Source organism: Haplochromis burtoni, unplaced genomic scaffold (assembly GCF_018398535.1).
Source record: "Haplochromis burtoni strain Fernald_Lab_line unplaced genomic scaffold, NCSU_Asbu1 Contig_7, whole genome shotgun sequence".
Taxonomy (NCBI): domain Eukaryota; kingdom Metazoa; phylum Chordata; class Actinopteri; order Cichliformes; family Cichlidae; genus Haplochromis; species Haplochromis burtoni.
In genome coordinates this window covers 4,691,114-4,708,705 of record NW_024582368.1, presented here as the reverse complement: position 1 = coordinate 4,708,705, position 17,592 = coordinate 4,691,114, and the positions used below count along the sequence as shown (strand labels likewise).

Here is a 17,592-nt window from a genome sequence, read left to right as displayed (position 1 = left end):
ATATTATGGTTTTATATTTTTACAAATGTTTTAGATACTTATTTATATACATATATATATTTAATGGTTTATACCTTGTGTTGGGGGGGGGGGGGGTTGTGTGTGTGCGCACACGCGCGTGCTTGTGCCCGTCCCGCCATCGATTGTCCAGCGTTTGTCGTTTGCATTCAGGATAGTGAATTAGAGAGAAGACTATTGATTTGGCTTCAGCCTCTCATCTTATTCATCTCTCTATCATCCCCGTGTGCTTACTACCGTGCACCGATGCTCCAGATCTGCTGGCTGCTCTCCCTCGCTGCAAAGCCAGGGATGGGCACTGTGAAGGGAACGGGCTTTTCTAACATATGACTAAAATAGGAGAATATCTGAACATGTAATGAGCAGCCAACAGGGATTCGATTAAAAAAAAATGAGAAGGTGATTCTTTGCTTTCCAGGGGCAAACTGTAAATGAGAGCACACTCCTTTGTCAGCTCTGAAAGGCAAGACTTTTTCCAGAAAAATCCTGATTTAATTTCTCTCCTTATGGCAAACAAGTGTGACTAACAAAGCTGGTCTGAGTCGACACTCTCTCATTGGGATGACTAATAAGTACTAATGACTTGCCGGCAATGTTTTGAGGCCACAGAGCAGATGACCAACTGCGTTTTTCAGGAAATGATTCCTGAATCTTATTGAGTACCACAAATATGCAAACTAATCCAAGCTGGAGAAAATATTCAGCCTTATAGTCAATTATTACAAGCTGGGAAAAAACACCACAGAAGCAGTAATTTATATAGATGTGTTTATATATTTGTTTGGATTACCTCACCCAGATATCCTTTTTTGAATTTCATCTCAAGATCTTGCTGCTGTTGTTTGTTTTTCTACTAACTGTCTCTCAAAGGAAACATACAGGCTGCAGAGGTGATGTCACATCCTGGTTTTAATCAGCCTGGTTCATAAACACAGCTGCTCAAGTTGTATTGACTTGGCATCACAGATGTGTTCAACAGTGTTATGCGGGTCGTGATTAACATAACACTCACACACTCACATATGCACGTACCAAAAAAAAAAGGATGAGACTCACCCAGTCCGGGGTTGTGGTCGCCGTTTTCTCCGTTTCGCCCGCCATGTTGTTGGTTGCTGTGGTAACCGGCCATCGCCTCCAGTTTGATCTTTTTGGCCAGGGCAGAGAGATCTAAGAGGGAGAGACAGAGACAGATACAGAGATGAAGAAAAAGAGGGAAAGAAAGAAAGAAAAAGAATCAATAAGAGCCAGATCAATGGCCCCCGGTGGAGGATTAGAGCAGTAGGTAGGCAGGAGGTTGTCATAGGAGGACAGGGGCCAGCCATTCATTCTGACTGCACCGCTGCACTGGCCATTTAGTCTGCCAGGGAATCAGCAGTGATAGGAACAAGCCAAGACATTCATCTCTCCCACACAGGGATATCACATCCCACAGCACAGAGCACAGGATAACACTCAGCAGCGGCAGCAGCAGCTCCACCTTTCATCCAGAGAGAACTTCGTTATCGGTACGAATTAGACACACAAGGCAAAAAGTGAAGATACTTTCTAATGGGGGTTGTGCACTTTTGGATAATGTGTAATAGAGAGTGAAAAAATGCGAGCCATGTTTTAATTTGTGCGTTGAACCCCAGAAGGTAGTTTGACCCTCAGATCACCCTGTAAAATAGAAAATTAAATATGTCTTGTGCTAACACAGTCAAACACGTTGAATTATTAAAGTTCAGACAAACCACACAACTGTGCAAACACGGCAGAGGAAACACAAACAGACCGTAAGTCTTAATTTCCTGGTCTTCAATACGTCTAAACATTTGCAACAAACTGAACTGCTGAGTGGTTTTCTACGCTCCCATCAGACGGCGGGTGTCTGAGGTGAACAGCTGAAGACGTCGACAGCCACAACAAAATCGTTCCTTTTTCTTCTCGTCTCCTCTTTTTCTCTCTCCTGCCCTCTCCCCTTCTCTCCTCCCATCCCCTCTCCTTACGTTACCTTTTCAAATGTCAGCATCACAGCGGGACATAAGCCACTGTGCTGCATGTGTGTGTGCGCGAGTACACGAGGGCGAGAAAAAGAGACTAAGGAGGATCACATCAAAGATTTTCCCCTGCCTTTTACGCTCAAATGTCCTCCCTCTCTCTGTCTCCTTCTCCCCTCTCATGTGGCCAGTTCTAATCAGTAGCACTGACATTGCCGCCGTGCCCTCTCCTTTGGTGGAAAAAGACTCTTTTTTCCCACTGAGAAAGATGCTCTTGAATGCTCGCGCAGACACAACGCACACACACACACGCGCGCAAATACACATACACACTCAAGCACCTTTGAACAGTGAGAGGAAGCGGAGGCTAATAGAAAATGGCTTCTTTTGAGGCGGGGAATGAAAAGATCAGGTTGCAGTGAAGAGCACAAAGCCAAGGGCAACTTTGAGAGCGGTGAGGTGCCAACAATTACTTTTCTCCCTTTCTCTTTGCAACACACACACACACACACAAACACACACAGACTACAAAAGGGACTCAAACACAAAACCGTGACTAAAACAAGCAGCGCCATGGCCTTTAGCAGACTGTTCATAGAAAGTCAGAATATAAATGTAACATGCAGCTTCAGATTGTAAAAGTTTAAGTGCCAGATGTGCAAGCACTTCAAATTGATCATAAATTCTAACTTATACTGAAAAGCACAAATAACGATTTAAAGTCTCCTTTACACAATAAGAACTTAAAGGTTTACAGTACCAAGCTAAACACATCCTCACTTCAATTATAAAATGAATTTCAAAGAGGTTTCAGAGCTTTTAGAGATTATGATTCCAACCCAGTTCAACAGAGGGCTTAACAGGGAACGCTGTACTTATAATTCAAGAAAAAAAGACCAAGCTTGCAAGTTATGAGTTGTTTCTCATATGTCAGCAGTGCGTATGCTAATTTTATTAATCAACACAGCGGTCACCTCCCCGAACCCCACCTCCTCATACTATTGATGAGGGGTAAAATGTGCCATCACGGGGGTCTGCTTGGAAAAGCGGTGAAACCCGCCCCATTCTGCATAAGCAACCTGTTCTTTTTTTTTTTTTTTTTAAACTGATGGGGTAACTCAGCTGGCTGCCAGATCACTGCTTTCACTCTGAAAGCTGAAGCAAGAACAGTTTTTGAACTTTGCTGACCGCTACTCTTGTCTGAAGCAACAACGTGTCACTAGGAGGGATTTGTCTGGTGAACCCTGACATCAGAAAAAATTGTGTAAAGGGGTGATTACACAGGCTTTCTCCTTTACTTCTCGAATATGGAATACAATCACAGATGTTTCCGTTATTAAACTTTAATATTAGTTTTGTTTACTTAAATGTTAATGTCTTTATAAGTAACAGCTATACTAAAGTAATTTTCTCACCATATTAAATAGTTAATCTTGAAATACATGAAACTATGTGAACAAACCTTAAAAAAGCTGATTATAGATATTATTTGCATTAAAATCAAATTAATATATATACATTAAATAAAATATTATTTTGATATGTGCATTTTCATTTATTCAAATTTTTTCCCCACATTTAAACATTGCACTGCAACTTCATACGTGTCAGTAATTACATTTTTTTCACTTTTTTAAATTAATAAATGTGCCTTCCTTTCTATTTCTGTTCTATTTCTGTTCCTGAAAGACCAGGTGGTTGGACCAACTGTTCATTCGTCTTTATTGACGATTATTTGACTGCACTACATATGTACTCTTCCTCTGATTGTCCTGCTTAAACAAATCATCTTTTTTCTACGTGCAGCAGCTTTTTTACATCAATATGCCGACTAAGGGCACACATCGGGATCGTTTGTGAGTCGCTTACTGTAGACAAAAAATTATTGAGAAAACACAAAATACCAGAACCTGAAAATATTGATTATTAAACTATCACAGCCAGTTAAACAAGGTGAAAGTCAAAATTTAATAAGAAATTTATTGTGATATGTGTAAAACAAAACTTGCTTCTTTCCTATACTCTTTTAAGAACATGCCCTGCACTACACATGATGCCATACTGGTAATTTAAGACACAAACTGTCATAATAGTTTACTGTGCTCATGCACTGTTGTGATATTGTTTCTTCAGAAAATATGCTCGATTTATGTGTTTGTGTGTGTGTGTGTGTAGGTCTGGGTGGTCACCTGCAGGAGGTATAATCCCAGCATGCATCAGACCACTGTGAGACAGCATGTGGTGAGTCCCGCCCTCTGTCGCACTCTGCAGCCTCTTGGGCGGTCGTCCAGGCCTTGAACTGCAGGCGGAAAACACAAGCATGCATTAATAATTAGGCAGTTTAATACTTTACCCACTTAGTCACTTTTTCATGCCGAGACTGAGATGGGTGGCCCGGTTAAATGAAGTGTCCTTCAGCCTGTAAACCTCTGATCCTGCTGAAGTGTCAACAAGCAAAACACTGAAACCCGACCGGTTCCAGGAAGGCTGCTGTACAGCAAATCTGACCTCCCTGTGGATACGAGCAAGCAAAAAACGAGTTTCCCTATGGCATCAATAAAGCACCTCATTACTGTTCAGCTTACTCATTCATTTGTTTGCTTATTAAATGTGTTTGCTCGCCTCCTCTTTCCTTCAATCCTTCCTTCATTCAGTCCTCTTTCCCTGCCGTGCCACAATTTTTCCTCAATAAACACTGACTACAAGCAGATTCACATGGATTCTTGTCTTGTGTGCGCGGGTGTGCGGTTTGATTGAGCCGGGCATGCTCAATCAATCTTAGAGGAAGTATGTGAAAAGCTGTCAGGCATCACTTTGGCTCTGACTAAACGGTGTGAATGTCCTGACAGGGGAAATGACACGGGCCACATCAGGCTTAATGACAACCAGCGTACCTCATCTCCTTTCATAGCAACCTGACATAACATGAGTCTGTGGGCAAGTGCGAGACAGAGCGAGGGGAACAAGAGGAGATGAAGACGGAGTGACCGAGCGCTGAAGAAACAGAGAGAACAGTTGAAAAGTTGATGCAAGACAAGGAGTGTAAAGCGAGAGGAAAAGGTGAATAAAAGGGAGAGTTTGAAATTGTAAGAAAAGGTGGGAAAGAGTAAAAAAAAAAAAAAGGGGGGGGGGAGAGATAGACTAGCAGCAGCAGCTTCCTAGCGTGGGGTGTCTTTGAGCAGATTTTAATTAGAATCTAATCCAGCCGTCATTAAGGCCCCATAAACGAAGCTGTCAGTCAGGAGATTAATGGCGCCTCATTTGCATATTGCATATAATTCATCAATTACACAGCAGAAAGGACCAATCCCCTGTTGACACACCCACTGGCTGAGAAGGGGGGAGACGGAGAGAGACAAAAAGACAGAGAGAAAGATTGTGTAGTCACTAACTGTGGGAGAAAAACAGGTAGATTGTGAGTGTGTGTGTGGGTGTGCGTGTGCGTGCACATCGGAATGTGAGTGTGTGCATGTGCGGGGTCGTGTATGGGTTTGTGTGAGTGCGCGCGCGTGTGTATGAAGTGTTCAAAGGTTAATTTGATGAGCCGATGAGCTCCACAGTTCCTGCCCTCGGTTTTAATGAGTTGTTATTATTGTCTCTTATTATGGGCCCAGACCGACTGGGATGTGACAGCTGACATCAGATATCTCACACTATCACACACACACACACACACACACACGGGGGACGCAGACAGTGAGAGACGCACACAAGCATGCAGACACACTCAGGTAGATTCGCATACCCACGCACACGACATGAAAGACATACAGCAGGGATGTGTGAGTGGGATAAAGTTGTAAGTATGTGTTTTGTGTGCGTGTGCGCATGCACGTGTGTTTGTGTGGGAGTATGTGCAGTTTTTGTGAAGGTGGGGGGCGCATTCAAATTACAAACAATATTCTTTTGCAGTCCTTATAGAGCAGCATACTGGGCTTAACAAAAGCAGGAAATGTATTTTTAGGTCTCAGGTTTGAAGGTAAAGTAACAGTTCCACCGCAACTGATGTTGAAACACCTTAAATGAATACACACACAGACACACATGCACACACACACACAAACAGATGCACGCAAACACACACAAACGCAGTAGTGAACATCAGTGGGGGGAAATAAAATACACAGAGACCAAAAGACCGTGGTTGGTTTTTACTGCAGTCGCTTCCCTTTCCCTTACTACTGTTTATTTGCACACACTAATTAATGGCCTCTGCGTGTCTGCGCTGATGGGTGGGTGTGTTTTGTATGTGTGTACGTCTGTGTGTGTGTGTGTGTGCGCCTTTGTATATGTTGCATTTTAGGGGGCATAAAGAACTCAAACCTAATTTTGTGTTTAGTCTGCAAGTGCGTTGATACATCAAAGTGACCCATGGAGGGAGGTCTATGTGTGTGTTGTGCATGCAAGTGTGTGTGTGTGTGTGTGTGTGTGTGTGTGTGTGTGTGTGTCTGTGTGTGTGTGTGTATGTGTGTGTTGTGGTGTGTGTGTGTGTGTGTGTGTGTTTGTGTGTGTTGTGTGTGTGGGTTGTGAGCGACCGGTTCCCTGAGGTAGGATTAATGAAAAAGCCTTTCATGGAAAAGTCATCAAGCTGAGGGGATGGAATGAGAGAGAGGAGGGGGGAGAGAGAAAACAGTTGTCTGTGTGCTTTGGTGTGTGTGTGTGGTTTGTGTGTGTGTGTGTGTGTTTGGTGTGTGTGTGTGTGTGTTGTGTGTGTGTGTGTGTGTGTGTGTGTGTGTGTGTAAGGTGTGTGTGAGTGTGTGTGTGTGCAGAGGAGGGGGTGTATGGCTTATGACCTCTTTGTCTCAAACTTTAATTAAAATCTCACCCAGACGTCCTCCCTCATGCCAACGCTCTGGCCACACATGCACACACACACACACTCACACACAGTTTTTTTAAATAAAGGTACTCTGTACATTGAGTTCTGCCCTCCAAGCTTAGTGTGTGTGTGTGTGTTACCTGACTGAAACATGAAACGCCAAACATGGCAGCTGGAGCTTAGTGCAGGTGGAACAGAAACAAAACACAACAAAGATGACAGATCTCTATCCTTGCTAACACACACACACACACACACACACACACACACACACACACACACACACACACACACACAGGGGAAAGAGAAAAGTAATGAAAGAAGAGGAAGTGTTACAGTCAAAACAGTGGAACAGTGGAACAGCTACTAGCTTGGAGGGACTGAGGTGGTGATAGGTAGCAGCTGTGTGTGTGTGTGTGTGTGTGTGTGTTTATATGAATGTGTGGGGAGAGAGAGCGAGGAAAAAAAAAAAAAAAAAAAGAGAACTTGCTCAAACAAGATTTTGTTTTGAATATATTAGAGGCGCTTTACAGCTCCCATGCTCCCATCCTTTCAATCTGTGTTTATCACATGGGTTTGTATTCGCCGTCACGGTCCGGTTTGATAAATCATAATGTCGCTGCTGTACGCAGGAAGACTTATGTTGGTGGTTACAGAAGGCAGGGAAAGATTGATGTTGTGATCTTCCTCTCAAATCGAGGGCTGAAAAAGCTTTCTGCGCCATTGTTATTAGGAAAGCCTGCGTGATGATGTCATGAAAGAAGCAGGCAGGACAACACACACACACAGACAGACGCGCGCGCACACACACACAGTGGGGCTCGACTTTGAGGACGTTTGATCATGGCAAAAAATCTGATCTCCTAAACTGATACCGCTTCACATTCCTGTCCCGCATTCCAGGGTCAAAGCTGTGTCAAGACTGAGTGTGTCTGTGCGTTTGAAAAGTATGTGTACTCCATTAAAACCTGTCACAGTGGAAGACATGGAGGCCCTCTCTATCTCATCGTGCTCGTCTCTATAAAACATCAAAAGAGCGATGAGGTTAAAGTTGAGCTAACTGCCCCAGCCTAACACAGACACTCGAACACACATGAGCATACACACAGCCCTCCGCCCCTTCATCCTAACACTGCTGACTTTGACAGTGAGTTATGGCATGGCAGTGGGGCTCAGCTCTGAGAAGTCCACCTTCCCATGCACACACACACACACACACACACACAAAAACACTGGCTCGACACTGCCAAGTCGAGAAACACAAAGAGGGTGCTTTTGTTGTACTCTACATACCACTGTGTCTCATTCATCATTCGTCGTTTGATTTAAGTTCGAGTAACATTAACACCTGCTTCATATATTTGACTCTGCTTTTGTTGACGCCCCTGCTGCATGAGCTGCAAAGAAAAGCGTGTGAATGCCAGCTGAAAATTACCCAAAAAAAGAATTTCTGTTTCCACCCAAATATATTTGTGGTAAATGGAATTTTGCTCACGCTATTAGAAAAAAAAGGGGCCTCTTTCAGCAGTATCTCCCAAGAAAATGTGACCTTGGTACTGTGGTTCATCAAAAATAACACACTATCAGCAGTTTTAATAGGGACAATTTCTTTGGAAGAAATTAGGTCCTCTGAAAACTGCTATCTGTCCAGTTGTTATCTGTAACATGGACTTTTTTCTGGAAAAATTGCCATTAAGTTTTTTTTTTTTTTAAATGTCATTTTCCAATGCTTTGCACAATTACTTTTACCTCATTTTACAGGGTTGGAGGCAAGAATCTTAATGCAAATATGAGGGCAAACAAACCTTTCTGCATGGTCCAATACAGGTGCCAAGTTAAAAAAAAATGCATATATAGAAATAATATAAAAATGCATTATAAGTTGCAAACCTTAAATACAATTACTTATAAATATATATCCTGTGTTACTATTCAAGTGTGTTGTTATTAACGTAATCAGTTTGCCATGTTACACAACTTTTATGTAACATTCAGGAGGGTAGGCATATATGGACACTGCATAATGAATACTTATAGGGCATCTGTAAACTATATGCACACACACACTTTGACCTGAGCGAGCTATTTGATGTGTGTTACTAACAGAGAATGAAACTGTTCCTTTGTCAGGGAGAAAGAAAAGGATGGAGGATCAGGTTGCCTCCTACACGCCATGTTCTCACTGTGGAACTAATGTCATTTAGCAGCAAAGCCAGCAAACACACAGGCGTGACCATGTGAGTTTCTGTGTGTGCGTGTTAACAGAGAGTGTGTTTGTGTGTCACCTATGCATGAATTATAACTAGGCTTTGAGTGAGGGTGAAGTCGGCCCTTCTTCATGGTTTGATGAGTCAGTGGTCAGTGTGTGTGTGTGTGTGTGTGCACAGCAGGAGTTAACAGTGAGACAAAGAGGAGAAGGAAAGACAACGGTAAACAGAGGACACTGCTTCAAAAAACCACTTCATTTTAATCTAAAAAAAAAGAACCAATGAATAAACAAACAGCCCAAAGAATAACTAGCAGGATGAAAGCCATGTAAAGCATTCTGTTAGTCATGTTAAACTATCAGACAAGGCTGCTATTTTTTTTTTCAAGCCTGTCTCACTGTAGTGAACTGGAAAATAATAAGTGATGGCTGTCTTAATCAGTAACAGGAACCTCAGTCAGCCTTGACGTGGTCGGAAAGCTGCATCATCAAAATCTCTGAGATGTTCTAGAAACTTTTCGCTTTGGTCAGAAATCTTTAAACAAAAGCCATCGTGAGTTTCACTTTTTACCTGCTATTGTATGTCGATCCGTCCACGCCGGGGATTACTTAGAAACTTCTAATGCAGGTGGAGCTGATACTAATGGCTACCGCAGCACACTTGAAGCCTTCAGACAAAGAATCACAGAAGTCGTTTGAAGATTTCAGACGAGTGATGTTTTAAGATCTCATTAAGTAAAGGCTGTTTGAGTGTTGTGTGGATAATTAGAGACGGCAGAGGATGTGTATTTTTCGGGGGTTGTATAACATCGTTCCCATTAACACCAGACATAGAAGAAATCCCCAAGCAGCCAGAAGATGCATCTGGATTTTGTCTTGGTTGGAGGGCCGCAAATGCTTAAGCGCAGGTGTTAATCCACGCATGTAAAGCTGGAAGCTGATTCTCACAATAGTATGTTTCTTTTTGAATTTTTTTTTCTGGGCTTGCTCAACAAGTCAAAGCTTGTCTTAAATCCCACAATTTGACTTAAAAACCAAAAACGGCTTAAAGATTAAATAAAATGAGGGCATATCAAAACACTGGAATGATCTTACCTACAAACAGTAAATCTAAAGAACTGGGGGGAAAAAAGTAATTTAAACATTGCAGAATCGGTATTTTGGCATTTATCAGCGCACATCTAGATGCATTCTCCATCTCCATTTAATGGCAGGTGTAAATTGGATCATTCATGCTCCAAGGAGCTAGGATTAACCATCAAACAATATAAATTCCCCAAACTAAGACTAATCCACACTGCTCTGGATTCAAACTCATGCTGTTATGAGCATGTGGTCTGCACAACAGCAGACTGAGGCACCAGGAAACCACAAATCCCAGCCAATTTAGCCCCTTTATCCAAACATATCTGCTGCACACTGGATTGATGACCCATGTAGCTGGTCACCATCAGAGTTCTGCAAAACAGGCTAATTTACATAATCGCATCATAAATACCGAGAATTCATTTAATCATCTCCTCTGTTCTGATGCTCAGGGCTAAAGAGTGTTGATATGATAAGACAGCAAGTTATTAAGAAGGGAGAGAGAGAGAGAGAGGGATGGAGCGAGGGAGGCAAAGAGAAGGAGGGAGAGAGTAAAGGGATCAGTGAGTGAGTGAGTGAGCTTGTTCTGATTTAAGCTGCCGCTTGGGGCCAAATGAAAATTAATTAATTTCTGTGAAGAATCAATTTCTCAGAATGACAGTGTCACATTCAATGTGTGCAAGTGTGAGTGTGTCAGAGAGAAAGGGAAGTAGTGCGTGCGTGCATGTCAGCGCGAGAGATCAGACTCCCAGATAACATGAGAAACTTTTAAGAGTGTTTTTCTCATAAGGATTACTAAAATTCATTATCGCCAACACCATAATCACCATCACAGTGTTTATCATCCATAAAAATGGTAATTAGTAACAGCCCCAGCAGCAGCAGTGCTGTGGCAAATGAGAAGGGGTTAACTGGACCCAAGTCAGTTATTATCAAATCAAACACGAACTCCAATAAAAGCTAAAATAAATAAATAAACATATGGAAAATGTATTTTTCCTCATGCAGCAGCTTTAAGGAAACTGAGTTTGCTTTTAAATTAGTGGAATCATTTGTAGGCAAGTTCTGAAACATAACAGAGACACTGTGTAGAGATACCCTATTAGATATAAAATAACACAAGGTCATTAGTAATAATGGAGTTTATATTATTATGTAGATTTTTGTGATCCTTTTCATGACCTGCTGACTGTTTGATCCCCAAATTTGATATATTTGTAGCTATCTGCTAACCCCACCTGCTGCACTCCCCCTCCCTCAATAATGAGCTGGGTAACCCTCCATCACACTGCCACCCTCCCCACCTTCCCTTCGCTCTCCTCTCCCCGGACCCCTGCCTCACCTTGCATTGGTACAGTCGTTGTAAAGCGTCTCAAAGTCCTGCCTGGAGATAAGTTTGCACCGGTTCACCCCGGGCTGGATGGCCCCGAGCCCCCGAAGAACCCGGACCTGCTCCACGTTGCACACCACCGGGGTAATGTCCAGCCGTTTCAGCTTGGTGTAAACGGTGTGTAGCCCGCCGACCAGGTGTTTGAGAAACACGTCGAAAGCCTGAGGCAAACAGATGAGCTCCTTGTCTTTCACCGTGAACGACGCCAGTTTGGCACCTTTCACCTCCACCAGTTTGCACTCGTTGTTCTGCGGCGTGCTCTCTACGGGCGACGCAGTGGCGTACACGGGCTTAGCGCTGCTGGACACCGGAGCTCCTCCGCTCTTTAACGGGGTCCCGTTCGGCAGTAAGAGGTCCGCCCTGAACTGGTGAAGCAGCGCCGGGTGCGCCACCGGAGGAGCCGGGGAGGAAGCGGCGGAGGTGGCCGCAGGTGGCGGAGAGTTTGTGGCCGGAGACACGGAACTTGGCGCCGGGTGGTGCCCGAGTGGAGCTGCGGGCAGCAGAGCCGGAGGCGCAGGAGTTGCCATAGTGGTCATGACCAAGAACTGGAGAATAAGTAAACTTCAAAGTCAACTATTTAAGAAAGTAACTTGGCCGAACACACGCGTACACTTTGGAGAGTGTGAACTGCGCATGGAGCGTGCCGAGGAGGAGAGAGGGGGATGAAAGAAGAGTAGACGGGGTCCGTGTGTGGAAAAACAGATCACATACTTGAATCAGAATGAGCGGAGGCTTGTCTCAGAGCTGGAGATGCTACTGTCACATTAACATAAAGAGGAGGAGCCTGGGCTTATTCTTAGAGAGTGAGAGACGCGATCAGAGAGAGGAGAGGGAGAGAGAGCAAAGATTAGCCCACATAAACTTTGGATAAGCCTATTTATGAACGCCTAACGAAACGACACCTAAATATTAACGCCTCTGATGTCTGTAGCAATGCAATCTCCAGCTTTATAACATTTAAATCTCCATATTAGGGTAATCTTCCTATAACATATTTGGGTATAATTATTTTATCCTCGGGGGGGAAAGAAGTAAATGACTGCAGTTCTTTTTCTGAGAGAAAATGTTTGTGTTATCCCCAAATACTAGTCTTTATGGATATCAGAGGGACTTTTAAAAATCTGATTATGACAAGCAGAGTGCTTTAAATAAAGTATTGAACGCCTTATTCTAATATATCAAATATTAGATATGTAGAAGTGGTAGTATTTGACTTTTATGGGCAGTCTATTTTTCTAATTGCGCTGATGAAAAAATACATATTTTAGATTTATGCAGATCTGTCAATGAAATTAAATATTTGGAAAAATACCACCCCGCCGGTGTAGAATCTGATAGTGTTATCACAGGTGGATTAAAAAAAAATCATAAAATATTTTAAAAATCAATTAAAAAAAGGCATAACTTTTTTTTAAAAGGTAATTTGTGTTGCACCTCCTCTCTCTTATAAATGCAAAGCGGCTGTACAAGAGCTCGTACAGGGGCCAGTAACCTTGGCTTGACAAATTGACCCCTTTACCCCAAACTGATTCCTTATCCACACACACACACACACACACACACACACTTCCATCATTTACATATGGAGCTTGCAGTCCTTTCAAAGTGGCTTTCACGGAACATTGTGTTGATAATGATCTCGGTCGAGAGGGAGAGAGAGACACAGATCTCCAGAGACCATCTCAGCATAAGACAAGGGGGAAGAGGATAAAACTCTGACTGTACTCCAACTCAAAGGACTTTAACACTTCTTTCCCTCCCAACCCCCCCACCTCTCTCGAATAAGCCCTCTTGTGTTTTTTAATTGGCAGAAATTAATCTTTAGGATGTAGATGGTAGATTTACATTCATTAAAAGTCAAGAGAGGAAGCCAGGCTTGATGCTAATCAAATCTGCTTAATTATGCTTAACATGAGTATCTCCAGGGGGAGAGAGAGAGAGAGAGAAAGAGAGAGAGAGATAGCTAACTCGAACTTTTTACTTTTTGCCTTTGATAACTCCTGCTGAGTATGGCCTTTTCCTTGGCAAAAAGAAATGTCACGACTCTCTTTCTCCATCTGTAGAAAATACACCGATAAAGCCATTAGTGTTGAGAAGAGCTGATTCATGTTGTAAATTCCCACCTTTAAGTGTTTAATAGGTAGTAAAATGTTCGGTTCTAACCTCCCAGGGCAGGGCTTTGCACGTTTTTAGCCATCATCTGATAGGCTTATAGATTCGCTGATCTATGATGAACTCAGTCAACTTTGCACAACGGTATAAACAAGGACCTGATGAGTAATATGCCAGCCTAGAGGAAAGCTTCGCACCTATAAACTGCACCGCTAGGTTACAGTTTAATTACATTTTTCATTTTACCAGAGAATACCACTGCAGGATGAACTGGTGGGAAGTGACTTTGTCTCGCAACAGGAAGGTCATGGGTTTAATTCATACAGCAGCTATTGTGCTTAAATTCCCCTGAAAAGAAAACAATGAAGTAGCCCAATACTCAAGTCACTCAAGTATAAAAACACAGTGTGGCACACACAGGAAAACTAATTCATACTTCACTCTAATGTTAATCAAAGCTTGCTCGCAGATCTTGAGAAGTACAGCGTGGTCCTCATTTATTTTGAAGTCTAAATTATCCATTATGAGCACAACACACCTGATTCTCCAACGTAATTATCTTTTTGGGTTATGCGAGCAGCATAGTTTTTAAACTCACTAGAATAAAATGCATGGAATAAAATACTTACATTTTTTAATTGTAAATCTGACAATATCATAGCAGTGAAACGCCAAATCAGTGGTATCCTTAGTCTTTGAAGTGCTTTAAGTTCCTCTTCCTCAGCCTATCTATCTTGACCGCCTGGGAAGATTCTCCCTTCACTGAATATTAGCCTACTGAGTTAATTAATGTTTAATATCTTCTTCAGGACCTCTAATTGCACCAGTAGTATTATAATTTAAGTTTTAACCTCCAACATTTCCCTCACTTTATTTTTATTGTATTATATAATCCTTATTAGTTTGTTTAAATGTTTGTTATGTTCGGCGGACTTATTGATTATATTAAAGATTTCCTAGGAAATAACAGTCAGATCCCAAGTGAGTTGCCCCCGCCAGAACAACGAGCTCGCCAGAGATTTAAATCCAGTTTAAGATGCTTTTTCCTTGCCGTTTCATTGCCTGAATCAAATACACGCAGCTTCCTTTAAGATCCCAATTCTGGCTGCAGTTTTCTTCTCTTAACAGTTCATATTTATCTTGCCACGCTGCCACCATGAGCCAAAGAGACAAAGATAATGTTCATGTTGTGTCGCTGTTTGAAAGCCAAGCTCTGGTCCTTTCCACATGTCTGTTTTGGCCAGTGAGCAGCAGAAGCATGAGGGAAATGTGTAGGTGGTTAGATCAGCCGATGAAGTGTAAATACCACTCAATCTGTTCTCATTAGAGGAGTAAAAACATACGAATCACTTCGCCTCTATTAAAAATGCCCCAGGGTCCTAGTTAAGTGTGTGTGTGTGTGTGGTCATATATGTGCTTGTGTGAAAGAGAAGGAGGGGGGTAATGACAGAATGATGTTTTGGCATTTGTGTCTGCAGTGGGGATCTGAAATGCCACCACCATCAATGCTGCTTAATTCTCAGAAACATACACTTAATCTGAACAGACAATCCGTTCCGACAGCCACTGTCATGATTCAAATCAACTTGGAGTGAAGAGTGTGCGTGTGCTCTTGTGAGTGAGAGAGTATGTTATTGTGTTTTGGTATGTCATTAGGTGCCTGTGAGCGTGTGCGTGTGCATGACCAAGATATCACACATCCATTCCACATTCCCCTATGATAATGTGGATTGATTATGGATATGATAATGAGAGGCCGGCGCGGCGTCGCGACCTTCACAAGGTCTAATTGAAACAAGCGTTGGTCCTCCGAAGCACTTATCAAGTCACACAGCACATCATTAATCACGTAGAATACAAGCTGTCACTGTAACACACATGCAAACACACACACACACACACACACGCGTGCACACATTCTCTAAATTTTTCTGTTTTTCTAATATACACACACACACGCATACTCTCCATCTCCCTTCTCCTTTCTCTCCCTCTCTCTTACACACACACAAGCGCACACACAATGCAAGCTGTCACTACAATATGCCTGGCATTGTCTTCTTTTAAGGAGAGTGGACAGCTCGTCCACCCTCCATCTCTATTTTCTACAAGAAAAGTTGAAGAACAAACAAGCTGTTGGAGTTAAACCTTACAAATAAGAAAGAGGAGAGGGAGATTGTTAAAGCAATCCAGCAAACAGAAACAGCTGTTCACTCCAGAAAAACTCTCCTGAAATTGAATTAGCACAAGTTGTTTTACTACCTGCTTTTATTAGAAGACAATTTAACAACCAAATGTGATTCCAATGTCTGATTAAGGCAGCATATGGTGCCTACCTGTTAAACACAAAGTGTTCAGTACCAGCTTAACGCCTCAGTGAGTCACTCGAATAAACTAATAAGCTCAATATCATATTAGTCATTACATAGTCCAACACACAAAATTTCAATCTGATAAAAAGGTGGTTTCATTATCATCACAGGGAAAACACAAGGGAGTTTGCATGCGCTGCCGATACCATCATCAACTTTGTTAATTGTTATTCAATTAACTGCTTTTGTTAATGAAACCAATTAATACTTTAAAACAAGCAGGGAGATATACGATTATTATGCATCTATGCAGAGCACAGCTAATTACAACTGTAAATCAATCATTTCCAAATTAATCATCTTGGAAAATGTCCAAAAACAACAAAGTCACTAAAAGACTTTGGAAGTTTTTTGCTTTTTTTTTTTTTAAACATATTTTGATTGCCATGCTATTATCTTGTCTAATGATTGTTAACGATCCTTTAAAGAGTTTATGATCCAATTTCCTTGCTATGTAATTGAATTGGAACCTAAACAGTATAATCTTAAGGTTTAAAAATGTGCCCAGTATTTAATCAGCGGTGGAGCATTGGCAAAATCACTAACAAGGTCACAGAACTCCTCTTGGGGCAAATACAGTCAGTGGAGCTTCACCTTGCGGAAGGATGAGGGCCAAACAGGCTCAAACCGTTACAGAAATATTAATCAATCAATCATTTCAATACAGACCTCCAGGATATGCTCCACTGCTTAGTAATGACATTTTTTTTAATCAGTGTTAGAAGAACCGTTTTAATTTCCTGCTTAAGTTATCCTTACTTAAGTAGGTACACCAATTACCAGTAAAGGATCTGCTCTACAAATATTACTTCAAACAATACTGGAGTGCTGCTATTGAGGCTAATGTACTACTGCACAATCTGTACTGTTATGATCAATAGTTTGTGATAGCTGTGAGATGGAATGGATAAACATTTTTAAAACAATAACCAAACCCACCACCGTGTAAAAAAACCCCACAAAAAACTGTTGCTTTCTGCTTATGGTCCCATGGCACTTGCTCTAAAACAAGTTGATGCCATTAAAGCAATAGTCTCGAGAGAATCTTTAAAAAATTTAAGTGCCATTATCCTGTACTAGAGACCATAGTGGCCACTGCACAGCAAAAGATAATACTTACTAGCAAAATTAACTTGAAACCTAAAAATATTCCCATACAGAAAAAAGGAGCCAAAATTACTGTACGTTAAGTGGATCCCAGTTGCTTATGCGTTCATGTAAAACACATTTTAACGCAAGCTATGTGGATATTATAGGTTTTAAACCTAATCCTTGAAATGTTGTAGCAGAAGTATAAAGTCGCATTTAAATTACTGAAAAAAAGGACTTTGAATACTTCTCTATTACTTCCCATCACTGTGTGGATTGTGCAAATGCAAGTATCTTAGTGGTGGTAAAACATTTGTTAGACATAGAATATTTCAAATAGTGAACTTTGTCTCTTCTTTTATAACTCAATTAATTTTTTTTTTTAATTCTTACCACTACCACACAATTTTAATAACTTGTCAAAAATGATGTTTTCTTTTAAACCAAAAATTCTAGCCTTCATGGACAAACAAAGCCACGTCTCTGTAGGGAACGCCTCACCCCAGCCTATTTATTGCTGAAGG

At 41.7% G+C, this 17,592-nt stretch overlaps 1 protein-coding gene across 3 annotated transcripts in view; it reads right to left on the bottom strand.

Annotated features, from left to right (window-relative positions):
• The window catches only part of dachc (dachshund c), a 22,747-nt gene extending 10,484 nt beyond the window's left edge, over positions 1 to 12,263 (bottom strand). For 2 of the 3 annotated variants that reach the window (XM_005914206.3, XM_005914207.3), the window contains exons 1-3: positions 11,448 to 12,256; positions 4,184 to 4,293; positions 1,075 to 1,185 (exon numbers count right to left, since the gene is read on the bottom strand). In XM_005914206.3, the coding sequence (XP_005914268.1) occupies positions 1,075 to 1,185; positions 4,184 to 4,293; positions 11,448 to 12,031 (805 nt within the window). In that variant the 5' untranslated portion in view covers positions 12,032 to 12,256. Of the gene's footprint in view, positions 1 to 1,074; positions 1,186 to 4,183; positions 4,294 to 11,447 lie in introns of all 3 variants that reach the window. The other variant, XM_042225499.1, reaches the window with a different exon arrangement.
• Positions 12,264 to 17,592: the final 5,329 nt, after the last annotated feature.